Here is a 25,691-nt window from a genome sequence, read left to right on the forward strand (position 1 = left end):
AAACCAAACAAAAGACAAAGTTAAATGGGGGCAATTCACTCAATTTAAGTAAAAACAAAAATCAGACGAAACAGAATGATACAAACCAAATAACAGACAAAACAAAATAAGTTGGGAGCAAAGTGCTTAGTCAAAGTAAAAAATAATAACACGGCTGCACACAAAGCAAACTTAAAGTAAACTTTATAAAGTAAATTAAGGACAGGAATTAACTTTTAAAAGAAATGAACTGAAAAAAAAGGTGTATAGTAATAAAATTATTACCATAAATACACTGTAAGGCTTTTAACAAGTCTTGTAAATGTTATGTTAGTCTGGAAAAATGTCTGTATTGCACAACAAAAACCCCAAAATCTGAAAAGTACAACACTGCATCTAAAGCATAATGATTCATCAATCTAGGTCACTCAGTTCCTAAAACGCCCCGAGGCCAATTTAATGATAATGCATAGGTCACTGTATCAGAAATTTGGTCTTGTAGGCATTTCAGAGATCCATGCCTTTTCCTCCAATTTAACATGTCTAAAGGGTAATTTAGACTCCGGGTCTGTCTCTTTTCTACAATACAAGCATTTTTTTTAAAAGACTACAGCTGCAACATACTGCTTTCAAGATCAAAGGCATTGCTTACTACAAATTCTGTGTGTTAGCAAACCAGCTGCTCCGCAACTGATCTTCTTTCACCAAAGAGCTAAATGGGCTTCGTAATAAATTAATTACTTGAATAAGTAAATGAAAAATCCTAACAAACACAACAAAACACACAATGACCATATCAGGTTAATTTGTGCCACAGGCTTCGTGAGAGTTATTGTCCCTGCGTGTTTCATCTTTGACAGGATTAAAGCTAGCCATATGCAAATTAAAACACAAATGTTACCGCACTTTAAGTGTTACAGTTTTTGCCTTTATGTGGCACCAACATACCTCCATAGTCAAGGGGTGATAGAGTTCCCTTCATACATCTGTATTACTAAAGTAAGGTGACATTTACTAAAAACTAGCAAGTTACGTATATTTTGTAAAGAGCCATTGGTATAAATTTTGCATTGCGTGTTTATGTGTTTTGTATTCTTAAAAACCAACAGCTATTGGCTTGCTATCATGATTTTCCAAGGAACATGGATTCAGCTAAAAAACTTTTTTACTGTTCTTAAAAAACACACACATAAAAAGTTCTTTTTAAGTATGTTGTAATGTACTTTTAGAAAAAAGGGCAGCTTTGATTATATGATTTATGTGACAATTTAACATTCATTATTTGTCATGTTTTGTCACTAATTACCATATTTATGCATTCAGTAGTAACAAATATTTCTTTGGGCTCAGAGGGGGATGAGATATCGCAAGGAAATAGAGCCTTGCTCACATCCATCAAACGCTAGACAGAGTTTTTCTAGTATTTTGAGCACAGATAGTACAGATGTTAAAACTATAAAGAACTGCGTGTATAAACCACATCTCATAATGGGGGCAAACAGAACCTCAAACAATGAAAAATTAACTAATTAAAAACGAATGCCCCACAGGCTGGTTTTAATGACAAAACCGGGGAAACAAATCCATTTTTCAAGTATTTTCCACAAATCAGCCGCTGTTTTCATTTCGAAAGCGGCTTTAAAGCAAGAGAGAGAGAGCGAGAGAAAGAGAAAGAGAAAGAGAGATGCTGCTTCAGCATCTTGAACGAAAAGGAAAGATGTGCATTGAAAGTGTAGCTGATGGGCATTAACTATATCGCACTGTATTCCCATATGAAATACACCAGGACAGGAGATTTATACTCCGAAGCAGCAGTAGATCTACAGTTGTGCAAACCTATGCATTTTCTAATTAATCATAACCGTGCCGCTCGTGACAGTTCTTGCACTTCTGAAACAACTGCATGCACACCTGACTCACAAATGGGAGTTCATTATTTCTTTTCATTGCTCTTAGGGAAAAAAAAGCGTGAACATCCAGCGTGAACAAAGATGCATACACTGCCCTCTTGCAGCTACTTGACAATAGCAGGTGCCGTCACACATATCCGTGCAAATTAAAGCAGGATGCAGTCGCAGTCTGCGCTAACAAAGAGAATGTGTGTGGAGAATACAAGGCATCTGGAGCTTGTGAATGTGGAAGATAAGAGCACGGCGTATCTTTCTGGCTTTCTGTACTTATAGTGTAACACTGAGTCAAAATGCAGTTCTGTCTTTTGAATTGACAAAATAAACTTAAAATATAACAATATTAACACACATTCTTACTAATATTCCATAAACTTAAGCAAATAAGTGACAGTGTATTAAAGGTTGCAGAACAAAAGATGCTTTGTGCTCCACTATAAGTGTGACAGAAAAACAATACTAATCATGACAGACACTGTCTTCAAAAACAGGTCAAAGTCATTTTAGGATTACGATAAATTGTCTGCTGCAGTCGGCAGGTTGTCATCATCAACCGCCTGAACACAGGTGATAACAAAGCACCATGCCAAAATATTTTACTGGAAGTGTTTTAGATGCCGTATTTTAGGGTTTTAATATAAGCTTTGTTTCAGTATGGACATGTATATTCTAGCCATTAACGACACACACACACACACACACACACACACACACACACACACACATGTAATTCCATTAAAAACATCAAGTGTCAAAAAAAAGTGTTTGGTTTCAGAGTTTCAAAAGAAAAAACATGTAAAACCTGTAAAAACAAAACAAAAAAACAAAAAAACAATAAACTTAATGAATACATCAAACAGAACAAAATGAAGCACTAATGTAAAAAGATTTTATTGAAAATATTTTCAGTCCCATATTTTACTGAAAGTTTTTGTGTCATTCTAATATGTACTATCCATGAACATTATACTATAAATTGACTTTATAATGCCATTAAAATCGCCAAGTGGTTTAAAAAAAAAAAAAAAAAAAAACTTTAATCAAAAATAAGTTTGTTTGGCTTTACAAATGCAAAACAAAAATAAACAAAGTAAAAACAAAACAGAATTCAGCACTAATGTCAAAATATTGTAAACACACCATGCATGAACAATATACAGTAGGATGTTTTCAGAAAGAGATCAACTAAAATGTATGAATGCCTTAGACTACAATATATGAAACTAAGCGCCATTAAAAGTGCATAAAAAAAACCTTTCACAAACATTTCACAATTGCAATAGATCAAACACTATAAAATGAAACTGAAAACAACAAAAAAAAACAAAAAAAAAAACAACAAAATAAAACGTAAAACAATTTAAAACATCAAAATGAAAGCAAAAGAACATAGAACAAAACGAAAGCAAAACAACATAAAACTCAATATAATAAAACAAAATAAAAGCAAAACAACATCAAATAATGAAATCAAAACAACAACAACCAAGATAAACCTTCACTCTTCAAGATCATGAAGACTGACAGCTCAAGACAGGACACACACGAGGTCTTCATACAGCGTGTCCATTTGTTCGTCCGCCAACAGGTGGCAGATTCCTCCTGTTGACTGAACATCACGGGCATTTCAGAGCTGGGATCAGTGTCTCATAAATATTTCATAACATTTCATCCACAAGACTAACAGCAGCGCGAATGTGCCAACAAACACAGATCTGGTCTGAGTGACTAAGAAGAAAAACAAATCTTCGCACATTCTCCAAGACAAACACAATCTAAACATTCATACAAATACATAAATAGGATGAGTATACATACTAATTACACATCAGGATTTACACTAGCTATTTACATAAACTCATCTCTAAATACCCCCCAATCCAAGGTGCATCCAGTGTTCACCCGACTCCAGAGAAATCCCAGCCCTCCGCGGGAGGGATATGCCTTATTTGCTGTTGTCAGATTGTATTATCATAAACTCATAATCACATTTACAACAAGCACAAGCATCCGAAACGGACACGCACTTGAAGACCTTTGCATAAAAATATCCAAATGACCCAAAACGTCAACTTTAACTGGCTTTAACTGCATTGTTTTGAGAAGGCTACTAGCTACCGTGCAATGCCTGAATCGAACATTAGATGGTGATGAAAGAAAGTCTTTGATTGCAATTAACACTTTAAAAGAATCGGAGTACCTTTGAGTATCCTTTTCCTCAGGATAGCCTGTAGGAAGAGCATAGTCCTTCTCCTTTCCTTCGGCTGGGTAAATATTCCCTGATTGCTGCTTTGCTCCGTATCTAGTACGTCTTCCCAGCTCCGTCTCGTATGTGAGCCAACGAGGTACTTTTGCTGTCAATCAATGACAAAATCAAAGATCTGGGATAAATAACGCCTCTATACCCGCGAGGGTGACACGAGATGATACTGCGAGGCGTTTCGGCCTTTGTCTTTTTAAATTACTCATCTGAGCAGTAATTATTAGTCGTTATTAACCGTAATTTTATGCGAAGTCACCATCTCCCCATCTTTCTCTCTCTCTCTCCTTGGCTCACGCTCACTGTGATTAATAAATGCAAAATGTATGCTCAAAGCCTTCGGGACTTTTGATGCCCTACTTTTCCCCCCTTTTTTCTCTCTGCCCTCAAACTGCTGCCTTCCTGAATAAACCTGGAGATGAGGGGTTTACACAAGTGTAGGTTTGGGGTCCTGGCTGCTCTTTTGCACCTACACACAAAAACAGATGCTCGTCTACCAGTATCTGAATGTTTTTGTTTTTGTTTTTAAGGACCCAAATCTCCACTGTCGTGAAAAAAAAAAAAAAAAACAACGGCCAAAACGCATAACATGTTTTCAGTTTATAGTTGAAAACAGTGTTGTGTAAATGGTTTACTTGAGTGGTATATTGGTATTAAAAAATTAGTTTTTTTACCTAAAACCGCATAAACACAATTCATTACACCAAATTCACAAAATAATGCTCTTTTTAGCAACGTCATATGACCCCTTTTAATATCAAAAATACGTTTCATGACCCTCAGACAGTCATTCAGAGAAGGACACATTTCTGTGAAATGTGTGGATGTACAGACTGTTTTTTGGCTGCTATATCATTTTGTAATCTCCTTGCAGAAATCGTGCTGTGCCATTCAGACACATGAGGGGATTTCTGCTGTTATGAAATAGTAAAACTGCACCGATTTCTGTGAACAGTCCAGTCTAAGCACAAAGACCCTAGTGAAACCACCTCAGCACTTTAATGAATCACTCACACAACACTTATATGACCAGTGGAAGATTTATACTATACCAGTCACACTTTTCAAATTCAAACTGCTTATTACTTATTATCCAGTAGTAGTAGTAGTATTAACAACAACAACAACAACAATAATAATAATAATAATATTTTAATGTTTTGTTTATTAGTATTGTTATTATTGAAATTTGTATATATTTTAAAATAACAAAGTATTATAATTACAGATTATATTATTAAATATAATATTGTAAAATAAAGTATATATTTTAATAACAAGAACATTCTAAATAAGAATAATTAGAAAAATATATAATATTTTTTTTGTATTTTACATATTTTATAAATACTGCATCTGTAGTTTCTATTATCATTATTATTGTTGTTATTATTATTAATATGAATGTTATTTAAAAAATGTGTATATGTATTCCAGATTTAATTATATTATTAAAATATAATTATATATTATTATTTTAAATATACATATTTTAATATACTACTACAACTATTATATTATACTATTATACTATTATTATTATTATTATTATTATTATTATTATTATTATTATTATTATTATTATTATCATTTTCATATCATTACTTGTCTATTTATAAATTGTTTATAAATATTTTATAAATATTAACATTTATTTCTCTATTTTAATAATAATAATAATATAAAATGTATCCGTATTATTCAAATAATAAAAATAATAGTAATAATAATTGTGTGTTTAAAATATATATTTATATAGACCCACCGACCGACCGACTGACAGACCGATAGATAATTATTATTGGATCACAAGTAACAAAGTTTAGATTTGAGTTATTACTATAAGGCACTGCTTTAAATACAATAGGCCTGTCATTTTTTTTTCCTGAATCAGGAAACTGAATTAGTTTCCTGTGCAGAAACAATTATTCCCAGGGAAGCCAAGAATCATTAGAAGTCACTGTGTCAGCGTTTTAACATGCAGCAGTCTCTTTATATTATGAAACAAGAGGGTCATGGATAGACTGTGGCTTTCATGCCGAAAGCTGTAGTCTCTGATGTGATGACTTTAATTTCATCAATAGACCAAATGTGGTTCAGAAGTAAGTGGTTTGAGAAGTTAAAGAGTTCAAGTCGATCAAATGTTTGACTCTAGAGAGAAGAGCCACTTGCACAGATTTCACTTCACTTCGGGAAGAATTGAAAGTTACAGGACTTTTTCATTATGGGGCAGAAAGAGACTAGAAAACGGTCACATTGTTTAGTGCAGGAAACCTTGACTTAATTGATTCTCTGAACTCCAGGGGAAATACGATGGAGAATAAATGAATATTTAAAAAGAAATGAATGTTTATTATATTGAAAGATTGCTAATATATATATGAAAAAGATATTCAAATTTGAATGTTAATTTTGTGCATCACAGTAAAACACACAATAACATGCTACCGTAAAGCTAAGAGCTCCAGATATGATCAACAGCTCTCAGCAGCTCCAGGTTTACAGTAAGACAGTATGCAGATCAGAGGCACTTTATTTAGACAAACCGTGTCTGATCTGTTAACACTGCTGTATTCACTGAGACACACTCAGTACATATTTAGGAGCCTGAGATCAGAGTTCACAATGAATAGTTTACATAACGTCATGAACAGACTTATAGCTCTAAATCTGAATTAGATTTTCTCTAGTGATGAATTTTCCAACAAAACAAACAACACCACCAATAATAGTTAATTTACATATTTTTAATAAATGTATTCATTTATTATACAATTTACTACACATTACTATTATTTATTTATTTATTTTAATTTAGTATTTATTTAAATATATAATATATATTTAAAATGTATTTATTGATTGTTATAATGTATAATGTTAGAAACCCTTCAAATAAACGCTGCTCTTTACAACTTTTTATTCACCAAAGAATCCTGAGGGGAAAAGTGCATCACGGTTTTCTAATGGTGATAATTATATTAAAAATAATAAACATAAATATTTATTGAGCACAGAATCAGCATATATTAGAATGGTTTCTAAAGGGTCTTGTGACTCTGGAGTAATGATGCTGAAAATTTAGCATTACCATCACATGGATAAATTAGATTTTAATATATTAAAAAAATCTATTATGAATTATAATAATATTTCACAATAGTACTATATTTTATAACAAACAAATGCAGCCTTTTTGATTTTAAGTGTTGGGGAAAGTAACTTTTTAAAAGTAATGCATTACGATATCGCGTTACTCCACAAAAAAGTAACTAATTGCGATACTTCGCTATCTTTTTTCAAGTAATTCATTGCTTGTTTGGCTTGCTTCTTTGTTTTTAACATCAAAACGCCAAAAGTTAAATTTTTTGGCAACTTTTGGAGAGGTATCCGTAAATACATGGGAAAACAAAGTAACTTGGGAAAAATTTAACTCTAACGCCAATAGTTCGTATTTAATTTAAAAGTAATGCATAACGTTACTAGTTACTTTAAAAAGTAATCTGATTACGTTACTCATGTTACTTGTAATGTAAAACATTTTTGACAACAAGAAATCTTACAGACACCAAGCTTTTGAATATCAGTGTGTACATATATTACATTACTAATATATAAAACATAAAAAACAAACAGGAGTATCAAGCAAGCCTTCTTTTACTACGCTTCTAACTTGTATCAGGTTCAAGCATTCTTGTATTTTTCAGACACTTTATAAAATAAACAGATGGTAGTAAATAAAAACAAAAGTTTGTATTAAGCAGGAAGTCCACATGTATCGTATCCAGAAGGATTTCCAGTGGGAGAGATGTAGTAAGATATTTAAAAGACATCAAAGTGTCAGTGTGATACAGAGACTTCATACCCAGCCAATAATACTGATACAGCACAGCGTCATTTCACAGCCTCGGGACTCTGAAGCAGTGGGGAGCAGTGTGTGTGATCTTCAGCGAGCTATTATGTGTGTGGAGAATTAGATGACAAAACTATTAATTCAGCTCACAGCCAAAGAGAGAAGCCACAGGGTGGACGTGTTTGTGAATTATAGCATTACTGCATCTGTTCATCACTAACACACTCTCGCTCCGTCCGCCACGACCTGTTCTGTTTGGATCGTAATGACAGAGTACCAGTGTCAAAACCTCTTTACAATATAGAGAATTGGGTTCCTAAGGGGAATATGAGTGGCTGCGTACTGGTCAAAGTCAAAAAGTTCCACTTTTATTGTAGACTTTTGGGATTTTGATCAAAAAGGTCAACTTTTGGACAGCTTGAATCCGAGAGCATTTGTTGTGATGGTTGAGCCTTTAGTCAAGCTTGAAATAAGTCAATGACCTGAGAAATGGAAGGGTTGTGGAAAAGCCAAGTTAAGTCCCACATCTTAACCCTGCTGTATTGATGTCGAGAGAACTGAAGCAGGCAGATCAGGAAAGTCACACTCAGAAACAGAAACGGACAGCTAGCACATATAGTGCTGTTATTTGTGTTTCAATGGCTTAAATCACTCGTTGTTAAAACACAATGCTTAAAAACACATGCAAATGAGTTTTCTTGACCATGGCACACAACAACTTGATATGAGCATGCTAAATAGGCTAAAGCTAGCTACAAAAATTACCGTAACTCCTGTTCAAAGATCGAATAGACAAGCGCATCCTGTTTATTTTCTTTATTTTAAAAAAGCACAATGTTTTCTTTGATATTGTGAGTGCACACAAATAAAAATAGACCCTTCACAGTTCTGAACATGTATAATGATTATCTTTATAAGGAAAAATGATGGCATATTAAATTTGTTTTCACTGATGTTCTGAAGCACGATTCAGCATCCACTCTCTGCATAAACTATTGGATATGCACCCAATAGCGCACATTTATATAGGTTAAATGTTTAAACTAACATTTTGATATGCTTGAAGTATTTTATATTTTATTTTCAGCTAGTCATAATTACAAAAAAATTACAAAGTTTCTTCATATTGCATTAGTATCTGATAAGACGAAATCAGTAAAAAAATAAAAATTGCACTACAAAAGATCTCAATTAGTGAATATGCAGAATGCAGATGTGAATACAAAAAAATAAATAAATGGAAAAACTAGTACTAAATTAAAATACGGTAAATTAAAGATAAACTAAATATAAAGTAAAACTAATGTAAAAGTAAAATTAAAGTAAAAGTGTGGCGGGGGGTGGACTGGCTGCCATGGTTTTAGTTTAAATCTGGAGAAAAAATGCATCACATAAAAATATGAAGGAGCACAACTAATTACAAACAACTGATAAACAAAGTATAGGCAAACACACACACAATTCATCACAAAAAAGTGTATGTTCTTACAAAATGTATTGTGCAGCTATTAAGTCAATAAACTGTCATGCGGTATTACTTTTCTAAAACTTTGATATTAATGTTTTCTATTTCTACATCTAAAATCAATGATTTTAACTATAAATATATATATATATATATATATATATATATATATATATATATATATATATATATATATATACACACACACACACACACACACACACACACAATGATTAAGCTGTGTGTACTCATTTACTGATGGTTACACCAAATTAAAAAAAAATTCCAAACCCATAAAAGAATATAACATTAACACAAGCACTTATTTAAGAACTTGACACTAGATTTTTCATTTGTTCACTGTGGATACTATTATGCACATTAATGCATTTCTGATTATTTGTATATAAATGATTGCAAAAAAGCAGCTTTGATTTGTAAAATCAGATCACAGTTATCAATGCTAAAGTGAGTGTAACTATCACTGTTGCTCATACTTACAGCTAGAGATGTGTACACATTTGTACTTGCTTTTAAACAGCTCTGTCCATTCTAGCACACATTACCTCTGAACTCTCATATACACGCTTTATTGGTTTCCCTCTGGCCGGAGCTGAAAGCTTCCTCTTGGGAACAGCATGGGGGAATTAAATTTGTCTGATCCACCCCGAGGATATAGAGCACTAAAGGCAATAGCCTTGCATTGCTGTGAGGACATTGCTGAGAGACTGAAATGAGTGCTAATACTTGAGAGTAATAGAGGTCCATTGAAAGGCTATTGTCTTTCTGCAATAAATGGGTGTGCTGTAAAATCGCTGTACTGTGCAAATCACTGGCAAATGGCTATATTAATATATGATCAAAGCAGCCGGCTTTCCATCCATGCATTGTTAGGATTACAGATTTTGAGAATTTATGTAAGGAAATGCTGTGTGAAAACTCCTCAATGCAAATACAATTTTGAAAATGTATACTGTCATGTAAAAATTAAACCAGTCATAGTACATTTCTTTCGACCCTAGTAAAAACATGATCAATTCAAAACTCTCATTATTTTAGCCAAAACTATTTCTAGATTGTATGCTTGTACGTTTTAGGAAATCGTGACCATGTTTTACTGATTTGTCACTTCGATTTTGTAAATCGTGGTTATGTTGCACTGGTTCATTGCCTTGTTTTTAAAATTCCTTGTTACATTGCACTGTTCCGTTCCCTCATTTTTATTAATCCTAGTCATATTTTACTGATTTGTTTCCTCCTTTTAATAAATTGTTACCCTGTTCTACTGATTCACTCCTTTGTTTTAGTAAATTGTCGCCACATTGTACTAATTCGTTCCCTCATGTTAGAAATTTGTTGCCAAGTTGTACTGATTAATTCCCTCGTTACTGTAAATTGTGGCCACACTGTATTGATTAATTACCTTTTTTATAGTAATTGTGGCCACCATTGTAATGATTAGTTTCCTTGTTTTTGTGAATTGTGGCCACTTTGTACTGATTTGTTCCCTCATGTTAGAAAATTGTGGTGACGTACTGATATTTTTCCTTGTTCTGGTATTTCATTGTTTAGTCAAATTGTGGCCATACTAAGTTTACTTTAGTTATTTGATTTCATTTACTTAAATGTGGAAACAAATTAGTCCGACATAGCTAGAATTGACCTAAAACTAGGGAACCATTTACAAAGTAGTGGATACTAATTATCAATTCATGTCCACAGCATCGCATGTTTTTCTTCTGCATAAAATGTGCAGGGATCATAAGATAAAACATGATCTAGATTCAAAATTGTGTCGCCCACACACCAAAGCTATTTTTTTATAACATATGCAGCACACTAAAAAAGAACAACATTTCATTTCTGCATTAAAAAAGAATTCAAAGGAATAAGGCTCTAGTTGCATGTTTTACTAACGCAGCATTATTAGCATACAACACCGTGGCTCTAAAATATAGATCTCCCTTTGTAAAGTCTGAATTTGGTGCAGACGGCATCAATAAACAAATAGGACATTTTCGTATTCCCCTTGCTTTCCCTGCTATGTCCTCCTTTTACAAAGAAAAATAATATGGTGGGCGCCAGACACGAGCAGATATTTCCACATGCTGTTCCAAATTGTCGTGCTGCTGCTCTTTGGGTTTGCGCTAGTTGTGTCAAGTGCAACCCCGGATGGGATCAAATATTCATCAGTCTGTGCTTGTGTCATCGCGAGTCAACAAGACGGCGGCGGGGAAAGAGAAGCCGCTTTGATCAGCTCCTCTCTGGAGCGCTCCCTTGTTCCTGCAACATCCTGATTGCTCCCATCCACCGGGACTTAAACATATCGCTTTCACAGAGAGAAAAACCTGGGCTGTGTTGAGCTTCACACATCACATGGCCACACGCTCGAGGAGGAATTGTCTCTTGTTTTGAGTCACCTCTGCAACAAGAAGAAACTGAACAAAAAGTTTCAGATCTATTGTAGCCTACGCTTCAGACCCGGCTTGGCAAGCTGCCCAAGGAAGGTTCATGGACCACCTGATGCGCAGTGCAGACAAAAGTGGCAAAGGCTTTTGCAAAATGGCTTATTACTGAATTTCTCAATGTTTTGTGATTCGACTTCAGAGGGACCACAGGAGGTTTGCTAGTTAAACCTGATATAGATGCTAAAATACAGTACAACACTGGCGACAGTGCTGGCATTTTCATTAGGGTTGGTCAGAATAAGCTGCAGTTTGGACAGACTTTGTTCTAATATCAAATGTGATATACATGTACTGTACATAGGCATGTACATGCTAATGAAAAAACCTACATAGGAAAAACAGGCCACACAATAGCACTCCTCAAAGGAAGTGCACAGACGATTCAGATGTGATTTAAATACTGTTTGCTTTGCTGGAGAATCCTGGTGGAATACATCCCAATACACCCTATTGGGTCTGTGTAACAAAACCAACCCAAAGGTCAATAAAAAATGACCCTATCCAAATGCCAAAACTCAACATTTGCAACTCCTACACCTAAAATAAATATTTTTATGAGTTATACACAATTTCATCTTCAAAATCACTAATAGTAATCATAAAGCATCTGTTTTCAGAAAGGAGCTCACTTTTTATGAAAAACTAAATATTTAAATACATTTCAGTCATTTACAATTTATGCAATATGTCACACCTTCAAAGCGAAGGGGATAAAAATCAACCCTGCAACAGCTTGCAAGTAGCCCAATTCCGCAAGAAAACAGTGAACTTGGGAACACTGCTATTGGAAACCCTTAATGCTTAACAGTAAAAAAAAACATTAGAACTACTGTGATGGCTGTCATTGCTTTTTCTTTTCTTTTCTTTCTTTTTTTCTAACAATACAAAATGCACAGAAGAATCAATTCTAAAGTACATTTAATAAAGTTTGATGTTAGCATAAGCTAACCATGAATGCAGATGCAATTTAAGGTAGCATCAAATTTTGGTAATGATAGTAACCTTTAAGATGCATTTGATTATAAGACCCTTTATAATCTATAATAATATTAAACTTATTTCATATTTTCTGTAATTCTGCAAACCTGCAATTCTGGGCAAATTAAATATATGTTATAGCATATATGGTTAGGTTTATTTGGAATTTAAAGTGATTTCTATAGTTTATCACAGTTCTGCACATAAACCTAGCACAATATATTTGTGTCTAAAGTTAGCTGTGCAATGCTGTTCATATTTTCTCTAAACTTCCTTGGATGTTAAGACAGAAATCTGCAATTCAGGGCAAATTAAATATATGTTATGTGTGAACTTTCGCAAATTATAATATAAGCATCATTAATGACCCCTTGTGATTAATGTAAAAAAAGTTAGTTCATAGTAATCTCACAAGCTGTCCATTTTAATTAATGAAGTTCCCCATATTGCACACTGAATCTATTATTTACATCCTCTCTATACTTTGTTATAGGTATTATGACCGATCACAAAAGACAGCATTGCACAGCTAACCATAGAATTTATCGTGCTAGGCTTATATACAGAACTGTGATCGCTTTTGAAATTTTTAAATGGATAAACTATAGAAATCACTTTAATTTCCAAATAAACCTAACGTATTGGAAATGAAACGCCATCCCCCTCAAAATTCACTCCCCGGACTCAGTCCCCCCACATTTCCAATGCTGCCTGTTGCTAAGATAACAATGCAAAGTGCAGAAAACATTTGATTGCACGATGTTAAAACCTTAGATGTTAAAACAAAACGCACACATTTTATTTAAAAGTGATTAATAAAGTTTAATGTTAGCATGTTTCTGACCTAAAAATGCAAAATGCACAGCTGATGACTTGAAAGTGAAGAAGGTGTCTAGCCTATAATGAAAGTGACTAAAGGACCGTTCAAAAGTGGATTTCAGTAAAGTTTGATGTTAGATCTTAAAATTGGAATAGAAGGATGATTAATAGTTGTCAGCTGCTAAGCTAAGATGAAATGCACAAAACACACAATTCTAAAGTAATTTCAATAAAGTTTGATGTTAGCATTTTGCTAAGATAGCAATGCAAAACACTGACGAGAAACTAATTTAAATAAAAATGAGAAAAACACAGATAGGTCTTGATTCAAAACGGATTAAAACGTCTGATTTTAACATGTTTCTACCAACAAAAAGTGCAACACTCGATTCAAACATAATTCAAAAGTCTTTTAGCATGTTGCTAAGTTTATGAGGAAAAGTTTGCAGAAATGATATGGCAAAGATTAAAAACAGCTAAAACCAGCCCATGCTGGTTAATTGATGTTTTCCAAGCCTGACTAAACTGTCCAGATAGTTTTACCTGGTTATTCAGCTGGTCTTTTAGCCTGATCAGCTAAAGAAAAAACAGCTATGAACAGTCTAAAATTCCACATAAAGACCATAAAGACTAAAAGACCAGCTTAGGCTGGTTTAATTAGATTTTCTTCCAAAGGGAGAACTTTAGATGTTTAAGTTGGATGTAAGCATAATCCCGACAATGCAAAATGCACAAAACGCTCGGTCAAAAGGTCACTAATAGAATAATATTGCCATGCTTCCAACCTAACAATGATTCTAGCATGTTGCTAATTCAGAAAGTAGTAAAACAGCCACATTTTAGGTTAGATAAATTATAATCAGCAAATATAGTTAGCATTAAATTAAATCTAGTATATTCAGTGATATATAGTATATACAGTCCTTGATGAAATCCCTCGAAGATGACTGCCACGTACAAACAAAGCCAAAACACTGCGAGTTCGTCTCTCCCCGGCAACTCACTCATAAAATTCATAAAAATATAGGCTATAAACATTCTAAAATATATGTTTAACTTCTAGGAAAATTTCATAAATTAGAATAGTGGTGTCTCAAAATGCATTTATAATCCATATCTCATATTTTCCTAAAGTATTGCACCCTTAACTGTGCTAAACAGGGTGTCACGTGAATGGGAATATGCATGGAAATGATATGCAGATGAATTTATGCATATTAAAATTAGGCGTTGTATAGACATAAATGTATGATCCATAAATGGCTATTTCAGGGAGGAGACAGGGTGGAGATTCATGTACACACAATCTTCCACTGACTGGGTATTACAAGTGATGTTTTATTAACGGATATCAGGAGGAGCATGTGCAGATAATCAACCCGGCCAATTCACTATCAGTAGTTACATCATCATCTATCCAGCCACCAGGAGAGAGGAGATCCAGTATAAATAATGTAATCATAGCAGCGTTACCTTTCTCTCTATTCTTTCAGGATCCCTCCACCACCCCGACTCCTCACCGTCAACACATTCCTATCCGGGTGGAGCACTCTGTGTTCGGGCAAATACCAAGCTCTGAGCCCTCACCCAGGACAGCACGCTAAATATACATACTACATACTTTTTGCTTTATTATCTGTAAGGCGAATTTGTGAAAGAAATTTTTACACAGGTTCTGGCTTACAGATGGCTTTCTAAATCTAAAAACTTTGGTACATGCAGTGCGCAAAATCTAGTGTCACAAAATCGAATATCTACGAATACATTTGGGATGAAATCTACGTAAAGTTTTATACAGATCTATTGTAAGAGCACCAGAGAGAAGGCAAATCTGTCGTAATGACTTGTAATGGCACTGCAAGAGCAAACAGATTCAGGTCTGGCAGGCCCATCAACAGCCACTTCGGTCATTTGGACCTGGAAGCCGCAGTGATGTTTATTAGCATCCGCCTTGCATGATAGCATTATTGCTTCAGCTAGAGGAGAGGACAATCATAAAAGCTGATGTATTTTGGATCTTTGACAGCACAGTGTTTTTTTTTAACCCGTTTGAATTTGCTCTCAGTTTGCCTTGAACTTCAGCCACTTTGACATTGTTTGTTCAGTAATCCGTGACACACTTTACCTCCTGCGTCTGTCACTGACATATAATCGCGGCTCAAGCACCATAAAACAGGCTAAAGAACTTCCATTTACCCTTTAAATAGTACTTGAGGACCATTGTGTTACATGGTCTCTGAATAAATAAGCAGCTGCCGTGTCTTAACCTGAAAAAGGGATATTAAATATCTCAATTTTAGATAACAATGAGATTATATAGAGAATTTAGCTGTCTAAATGCTATCCGCATTTAACTTATGTAAAAAAAACCTGTCGGAAAAGTCTCAAAACATCAAAAAGCAATACACAAATAGGCATTTATGAATGCCATTATGCATTTGCAAATCATATTTTGTTAGTATATTCATTCTGAGACTATTTTGACCCAAATTTAAATGCAGTCTTTCCAGAAATAATGAGGATGAGCCATAAATATTGCATGACAGGTATTAATCAGTAGAGGGCAGTAAGAGTGCACACATGTCAGAAGAAACTCAGCAGCACTGAATTATGAATAATAAAACTGAGACATGTGATGTGTATATTTGAGGTGCCATCCCTAAAATGAGGGCTTGATTTTACTCCAGCCATATATTTGAAATGACATTCATGGCTATAATGAAAAGGCATAAACCTGTCTTTAAAAATGATAAGCTAGGCTAATTTGAATAGCGATCCATTCAGATGATGGACTGCATGTGCAGAGGGAGGGGTCACTGGAAGAAGAACAGCCAAAAACCTTTTATCCAGAGAATTCATTTCTGTTACATTAAACACAACTTAAAGTTGAGCGGTGTATAAAGTTTCCAGTAATTCAGCTTATCTTGCTAAACTTGAAACTACAAATACAAATATATATTTAATTAAAGTAATGCTGCCAATCGATTAAAAAACGAACTAATTAATCACACCTCAATTTTACCATGGTGAATAGGTTCAGGTAAAAAACCGCCTTTCCACTGCACGCGACATTTGGACACGACTGTTGCATTTCTGCCCCTAGTGGCAGTCGCACGGTACTTTCAAACGGGTCGTGCAGCAACCGTTACCTCGGCTTATTCACCCTAGTAAAATAAATAATTGTAATGAATATAAATAATGTATATCATCACAAAACAACTGACCCCCAAAATAAACACATTGTAGGTTTTATGGGGCTAATCAACATAATAATGATTTAATAATTATAAAATAATTATTTCTTCCATAATTATTCCAAAGCACCATTTTTACAAAAACAGAATAATGTTAAAGTGAGAAAAATATTGGTAATTCTAACCCTACGCTTATAGTTTTTATAGAATACATCAGTTCCCGCACTACTCTCCATTCGAAATGAATGACTTCTGGACTGTCGCTTTTCGTTCGTCTGAGAAGGTGGAAAGGCGGCATTGCTACATGACCAGTTTGAAAGTGCTATGCAACTACCACTAGAGGGAGAAATGCGACAGTTGTGTCCGAATGTTTTGTGCAGGCGGCTTAAAATAATTAGGTTCTCAATACTGTCCAAACTTAATCAGCTAATTAGAATTTTAAGCTTTTGTTTTCATCTGAAATTTCTTACATTTCTAGAACAGTGGTTCTGGAGTAAATCAAGGGATGTGGTTAATATTTCTTGTAGAGACTTTCCATTTTTGTTCCACACCATAAATTATACCGAATTTTGAAACCGCTATACCTTTAAGCTGGTAAGAATTTGCTACAAAATGAGTTGCTAACTGTTGTCTAATTTTTCAAGCATGTAAACTCAAACCCCTGTGGGAGCTCTAGACCTTTTTCTTTTCTTTTTTTATTACTGTAGCATACTTTGTATTTCTAAAACCCATTATCAAATCCCCAAGAGAACCTGTGGTTAATTAGACTTCTGGTGTGGCCTACAAATTGGCATCTTGAACCAGACAGCTTTATTAGTTTGACAGTATTAAACTAGAACAGGTCAATTTAGACTAAAAACAACTAATAAAACTAAAGAAGGCATCCTAATTTCAAGACAAATGCAGTTTTTAAAACTAAATTATTCCAAAAATACAACAACAAAGAGCTTGCACAGCCATAAATCTGCTTTATAATAACAATATGGCATGCAGCAAAAATCATGTGACAAACAAAAACTGTGATGAACAAACTGACATTTTCACAGAACGGCAAAATTATACATTTTAATATAGCTTAAAGGGATAGTTCACCCAAAAAAGAAAATGATGTAATTAATGTGTCTCCCTTATGTCGTTCCAAACCCGTAAGACCTCCATTCATCTTCGGAGCACAGTTTAAGATATTTTAGATTTAGTACGAGAGCTTTCACTGTGTGTACGTTTCAGTTTTTCAGAATTCACTGGTTATGTGACTAGAGTAAGGCGAGATGACTGACAAGACCACAGTTAAGGGTTTGCTGCACAACAGAGCCTGCAGATTGTGTGCTCAGCACTGCTGCTCCATGAGTAATCGCAAATTCAAAAGTAAAACACAAGGGCACATACAAAAGCGCTTACAATAACATGCATTTTCAGAGCAGCTCTTTGATGCATGCAAATTAGGCTACATACAATAGCTGTTTTCAACAACCTGTTTTTATGGGATTTTGAAGTATCGCATCAGAAGTGAGTGATGGAATCATTAAATTTAAAAAATGATAATAATAATAATTAGCAAAAAAAAATCTAAAATACACGCACTTGAGGTGGTTTTTGACTTGAACTAAAAAAAGTGGTTAATGCAAATAATGGGATATAGAAACGCATTTGCCAAATTTATTCCTCCATGCGCATCAAAAAATGAATAGACCTTGTGAGATTGAATGGAATAACCTGACTTACCAGCGGAGTGAGCACAGTATCTGAGATATTATGTTATGTTGGTCATTCTTAAATGCCCGAGCAAACTCTGTCATCAAAGTATTTCTGTATAATTATCTTTTTAACAATTATACAATTGTCTGTATAAAGCAATGACCACCTTTATTGTGCTTTGTCTGCCCGCTCTGTGGTGCAAGTAATTTAGTAGATATGAATGAAGATTTTGCTCTCTTTGAATCGTTGGATAAAAAACCTGTGCTTATTCGCAAATGTTTTAAATGTGATATTCCAATTTTACAATTTTAAATTCGCAACTTTGGATGGAAACCCAGCTGAGTGCCACGTTTTTTAAAATGCCAGGAGCGTGCAGAGCGTCTTTTTCGCGCTGAACGTTCGGGCATTTTTTTTCTCACGCCGAGAGTTGATGAATGTTCAACTTGTGATAAAACGCTGCGCTCATCACTGTCACTTTCTAGTCAGCTAACCAATCAGGAAGCAGAAGGGGCGGGGCAAATTCCACACTGATCAACTGTCACAACTGTCACATTTTTTTACAACAATGTGTCAACAAGCGCAACAATGAGAAAAATGAAGGAGAAATTAATATTGCTGGTTTCTGAGCATTCGGAGCATTTTAGTCGGAAACAAATTATCCACCAAATCAGATACAAGTGACAGTTTAGCGGATATCCCATATCATTGCAACCAAAGCGTCTCAACTAAAAATAAAAAAAACACTGGGCCACAAAAAGTGCTCTCAAGCACTCACAGGTGGGCGTTTTCAGCAGAGCACCTGGTATTTTTCAGCTGCCTAAAAATGCTTTGGTGGACACCGGGCCTTAGGCTATGATGTTTAGTTGGTTGTAATCATCACTTAGCTCAGTATCATGCTTGAGGAAAAATGTGTTCTCTGTTTGCACTTTAAATATCGACAGAGTACTTTGGTTATGGTTGCACATTGTTTGTACTTAAAGGGATAGTTCACCCAAAAATCTAAATTATGTCATTAATACGAATCACTCGATGTAACCGGATCTTTTTGAACCAGTTCACCAAATCAAACTGAATCTTTTTAAACAGATCCAAAACAGCTGTTAAAAGGAGCCGTGACCGACACTGAAAATGACGTTACTAATCGATGATGCCTCAACTATAAGAGCATCGTTCACACATTTCAGCATTTCAACTATAGCCTAGGGCACAGTTTTTCAAACCCTGGGCCAAAAATTTGTCGCCAGGATGATTTAAGGAAAGTGTATATGTAAGTTACATAAAAAATATAATTCAGAAATGTACAATACAATCATAGTGTGTATATATATGAAAGATATAAATATCCAGAATATATCTTACTTATAATTAACAGATTTAAAACAGGTGTGAGGTGTGGCACTCTGTAACCAAATTCACAGAAAGGAAACCAAGAAGATAGAATGCACATCCTGTTTGTTTGCTTTACTTTACAAAAGCACAAATCTTCCGGTTTTAATTTGTGCGGTTTTGAATTATATCTGTATGACAAAAAAAGTATGCTTTCAAGTTGATCAAGCACGCCATAGCCTCACAAGGGGAACTAATGTATAGCTATGGTTTATAGTGTTTTTAAATGTTTATACATTTTAATATTTTTACTTTATTTGGTATTTTATACCATTATTACATTAAACTGTACAAAAATATGTACAATACCAATACTTAAGCTCCAAATACATCCACATAAACTTGCGCTTGCGCCGTTTCGCATGCATGCATGCACTGTCATGATCTAATGCACTTGTTAATGCCGGATCTATACAAACAAATACAGAAATATTAAAAAAATATGAAATCTGACATTTTCCAGAACAGTATCCGGCTCAAATTAAGCACTGGTTTTAAGGTCTGAAGAGACTCATGTCAATCATACAGGAGAGAAGCCAAGTGCTTAAATATGTTTTTCAATTGCTGAGGCAAGTAAAGAATTAAAAACACATTTGGTGACTAAAGTGGCTTCAGAAATCCATATATTGTCTCTTTCTGTCACTGAACATAATGCGATGATTAGCCTACAGTTCACAGCTATCCATTTTGTAATCAAGCTCAATCTGTCTGAGGTGGATTTGATACCCCAAGGTATGCTGCCTTTAGTAACAGCTTGGTCTAAGCCAGAGGTGTCCAATCCTGGTCCTGGAGGGCCAAAGTCATGCAGAGTTTAGCTCAAATTTGTCCCAACATACCTGCCTGGAAGATTTTAGTAACCTTTAAGACCTTGAATATGTTGGCTCATGAATGTTTCATTGTGCTTAGTGTGAAACTCTTCAGTACAGTGGGCCTTCAGGACAAGGACTGGAGACCTGTGGTCTAGGCTGCATGTAAAGTTTCCAAATATGGAAAATAATAACATGGTAATGGTTTAAAATCCTGGCACCTGGTCACTGCAATATGCAAACCTCATCAGTTTCCTTACAGTCTATCAGATCGGTAAGTCTCTGCTACTCTGCCAAACCTCATTCATTTTACTGCCTCTCAAATGGAGCCAAACAAAGCCAGATCAATACAGATCCGCCTCAGGATGCCAAGCAGTGCTTCAAACGAACCTCAGCACAGAGAGGAGGTCTGATAGGCATCTCAGCATGCTGAGATATGGCATGCTCTCTTCGTATCTCTTGAATGCTGGAGCTCATATCAGCACACGGGACATATGCCACCATCCTTTCAGTATTCAGCACCAGCGAGCAGCACAGACACAGTGCTGATTAACTGAATGCACCATCACGGTCTCTTGAGAGCCAACAAGTGGCCCGCACTAGAAAAGAGATGGACGTAGAAAATGAGCATGAAGAAACTGATTGCATAAAGGGGTCTTTTAAAATGAGGGAAGCAAAATAGGGAGACTTGTCTGAAAGGCTGCCAACTAGAGGCATAATTTAAAAGCCGAGAGGGACAACATGAGGCACCTCAGGTTGTTAGCTCTGTGGGCCGCCGTGGAATTAATAATGATCCTGTAAGGAAGGCGATTTCATTATCTTTAATTAAAATCCAATTAATATTCCTAATTATGAAGTCGTGATTGCATAATGACCGCCAACCTTGTCCTTTCAGATCACAAAACAAAGACTTAGGAATAGTTTATGAAATAACTTAAGTCATCCTAAAATTTTACTTTTGGCAAAAAATTATAAAATCTAGCCACCCTCATGAATTCCGAACCTTTCTTTCTTATGTGGAACACAAAGAGAATTTCGGATGACTGTGTTTGTCAACAAACAAATCACTGGGTCAGTGATTTGAACTTGAGAATTGGATCAGTTGGGAACTCTGCTGTCAACAAATTCAATGACAAAATCTAGTGACAGAATTTGTCCTTATATTTTACATAAAAAAAGTCACAGATGCTTGGAAGAACATAAGGATGAGTAAATGACCCTTTAACCATTGAGGGAAAAGTTCAATTTAGCACTTTTTATTAGAATAATTTATTAAAGGTTATACTTTAAGACTTTAAATATATTATTTATCTAATATGTGCTAAATTGTACTTATTTCTCAAATATAAAAAAAAAAAAAAAAAATTATATATATGTTTTATAGTGCTTCACATTAGAATAGTTAATACAGGTTTGGAAGAACATAACAGAATTTTAATTTAAAGGTAAACTATCCCTTCCCATTAATTACCAACTTAATGGAACGTTTTCAGACACTTAATTGCATGTTAATTGTGTTTAAATATATTATAAACTGTATTATAGATTACATTTATATTGAATGCAATTCATATTTTTTTACTAACATGAGTAGGAAATAAGTGCATCTTTATGTGTCATTTTTCTAATTGTATAATCTTTTAAATATGGTTAAAATATACTGCTGAATGTACTGAAAACATTTATGGTAAACAAAAATATATTGTCATTCTGTTGAAACTTGTATGGTACGTCTAAGCTGTAAATTAGTACATTTTATATTAAATACACCTTACTAATATATATATATATAATAAATTCAGACTAAATTCAGACTAAAATTAATAAATTAACATGGATGAGATAAAAATGTGTCCTGTTGCCACTATATAGAGACTCCCTATAGTTTTATTATTTTGTGTTGCACATTTAATCTTGTGTTACCATTTTATTTTGGTTAAAACTTGCAAAAAAAAAAAAAAATCTGCTCTGAAAAAGGCTCACTAGCATGTGAGCTTTTTACACTATAAAATAAAATAAAATAAAATAAAAACATGCTGTATGTACAGTGAAACATATTGCCACCAAAAATAGTGATTTACTTACTCTTGTTAAGCCTTGCCCTGGGCCAACACCATCGCCACACTGACAACAATATCATTAAAAAATAATTGCTACAGCAAACAGTACTTCTCTGTGCTAAATACGCTTTCTGTGCTAAAATCATTTACTTTGATAAACACATAAAAGAGCCCAGCTGTTGGCTTCTAGCCATAAGGAAAACATATTTACAACTCCCATTTGCAATTTAATGAAAACACTATCTCAACTCTTGACTTAAAAAAGGGGATATGATTTAATTCACTGAAATGTTTTCATATTAACTTAGAACTGCAAAATACAAAAGGTCCTTTGAATATTGACTCTTTGTGACAACAAACAAATAAACCTGAAGTCAAAGGATTTGTTACACTTATGACAATAAGCGCAAATCTTTTGAGCTCTTTCACAGTCCAAGACTTCGTTTTCAAACTTTCCAATCCACAAACTTTAGGTAGATACAACAAACTAAATTCAAAGGCAAATGCACCTTATGATGAATATAAACAATAACATCTTCAAACAATGCTATGCAATCTTTTCGCCCTGCATACACTCCCTTAGCAGAAAAACTTGCACAGTGGTGAGTGAATAAAAGTGAGCGAGGTCCCTTAAGCATTCCAGGTAGTCAAATAATGCATGTGCGAGAAAGCAATAAATCACCCCCATCTGGCAACATCCTCTATGCTAGCGACTTTTGACATGGATCAAAAGGAAGAGCTTTTGTTTGTACTCATTAGCCGGGGCCTTGTAGCTTTCATTTCCTCAAAACACCTTGCCAAGCAAACACCCTAAACATGTACGTCCTTTTGTTGGAAAATACCAGGGAATAGATGTAAGGTCTCTTGTGAACCACTTAGAAATGAACATCCAGAAACAATGTCACGTCCATCTTTCATCTCTTCGCTTTAATCTGCCTCTTATTCCATCTTCTTCCATCAGTCGCTGCTCAGAATTCTAGCGTTAACATCTTACCCATGTAAATCTTTACAATTTCAATCTTTAAATGTACTTTCATCCTACATTCTCATATGGGATGAGAGGTCAGTCAGTCGGGATGGAGACCATGTTCAATTCTTTTCACAATCATGCTTTTCTTTGATCTGCTCTTCTTTGCTGCACAGAGCTTTTGCTAATGAAGGCAAAAATTTGATATGAAAAACTGGCGCAGAAACTATTTTAAAAAGGTCATAAATTAAGTCATAAATTATTTTTATCTATCTATCTGTCTGTCTATATATATCTGCCTGAATATCTATTTTTGTTACACGTGGTATTTCAATGAGTATACATTTATCTATATGCTATTTTATTACCAAATATTGAATTATTACCAAATAGTGAATTATTACCTTATCTTTAAATTATTATCAAATGTATATTTGTTTTTGATCATAATCATAATGCTACAAAAGATAATGATTTTTCACTCAAAAAGTGCATAAGTTCAGATCAGTGAGGCCTACGATCAATCAGTTCCAAAAATAAATACAAAACCTGTTACCTCAAAGAAAACAAGATGACAAAAATATTGAATTTAATGTTTGATTATAATTATAATTTGATTATGATTATAAATAAGTTAATGAGAGATTTACACATTTTTAAAAGGTCAGTCATTTTTGACTGAACACCAAATTAAGTTTAATTAAAAATGTAGCATTTAAACGTATCATTTAAAATTGTCAAAAAAATATATCTTGAAAGATGCATTGTTTTTCACCCCTCAAGCAAAGTTTCTTATTTTAAACATTGATCCAACAAAATGTAAGTTACATTTTAATATATGCATAAAAAAGAAAGAAATGTTATTAAAATGTCACCATATACAATTCTACTTCAATTAACCCTTAAATGCATGAATTTTTCACCAATCATTATTACATATTCGGGTCCTTAGCTACCAAGACCTATATGAATGCATGAATGGATCTCTAACTACTGCAATAGCAAAAAACTCTCTTGATATTTTAAGAACAATCGCTGAAGAATAAAATAAAGCATATTTTGTTACCTTTCGAAACTTAAAAGGGTTCAGTGTGAGCAGATGGTTTTACCATCGCTGTCATCGTCAGAGCACAGTACATTCAGCATCTGCCTCATATTCACGATCTCAACCATATTCTCATAACTATCGTCTTCAGTGACTTCAAAATCAATATTGTGATCACTGGCTGCTTATTCACCACATCCAGCATCGAATGACAGTGACATTTAGATTTTGTTGCATTCAGTAATTGCTCTGCTGTAAAATTACTCAAACCAGTTCAGTTTTTGCTGATAATATTCTTTTGTTTTATGCCTCCTGTAATTATTAGTGAAGCATCACATCATCATTGTGTATCAAACAGAGCCACCTCGAGAAATAACGATGCATTGCACATATTGAGTCATCAGATATGTAAATACAGTTGTGCAGGGAAAACAATACTTACACATTTATATACCACAGGTCCATAGCGACCCTATAGACTTTTTACAAAAAATGAAAACTAATAAATAAATATATAAAGAAAATTAGCAATGTGATCTTGCATTCGCCCATAAGTCCTAGCTGTATTCCTTTGTGTAAAAAAAGTGGTTAAATTGGTTCCTGTGTGGTCATTAAGTAATTAGATCTATTTTTTTAAATGTCTAAAGCGTTACGGTTCCTTGAGTGAAAAATAAAGCCATAATAAAATCAATGCAATGTGTGTCTACTCGGAGTATGTGAGTAGGATATCCATTACACAAAGCTAAAAAAGCCACTCTAATATAATTGCAAGTCTACAGCCTGCTGCTTTCAGTTATCTTGGTTGCATA

The 25,691-nt window shown here is 34.2% G+C and overlaps 1 protein-coding gene across 4 annotated transcripts in view; it reads right to left on the reverse strand.

The window, feature by feature from the left end:
* The window catches only part of LOC113070586 (glutamate receptor-interacting protein 2-like), a 163,410-nt gene that overhangs the window by 65,478 nt on the left and 72,241 nt on the right, over positions 1–25,691 (reverse strand). The window contains exon 1 of one of the 4 annotated variants that reach the window (XM_026243986.1): positions 4,087–4,606. The exons of the other annotated variants lie outside the window; for them this stretch is intronic. Within the exon in view, the coding sequence (XP_026099771.1) occupies positions 4,087–4,129 (43 nt within the window). The 5' untranslated portion in view covers positions 4,130–4,606. Of the gene's footprint in view, positions 1–4,086; positions 4,607–25,691 lie in introns of those variants that run through there. 4 annotated transcript variants of the gene reach the window in all.

The sequence above is a fragment of the Carassius auratus genome, unplaced genomic scaffold (genome assembly GCF_003368295.1).
Source record: "Carassius auratus strain Wakin unplaced genomic scaffold, ASM336829v1 scaf_tig00004584, whole genome shotgun sequence".
Classification (NCBI taxonomy): Eukaryota; Metazoa; Chordata; class Actinopteri; order Cypriniformes; family Cyprinidae; genus Carassius; species Carassius auratus.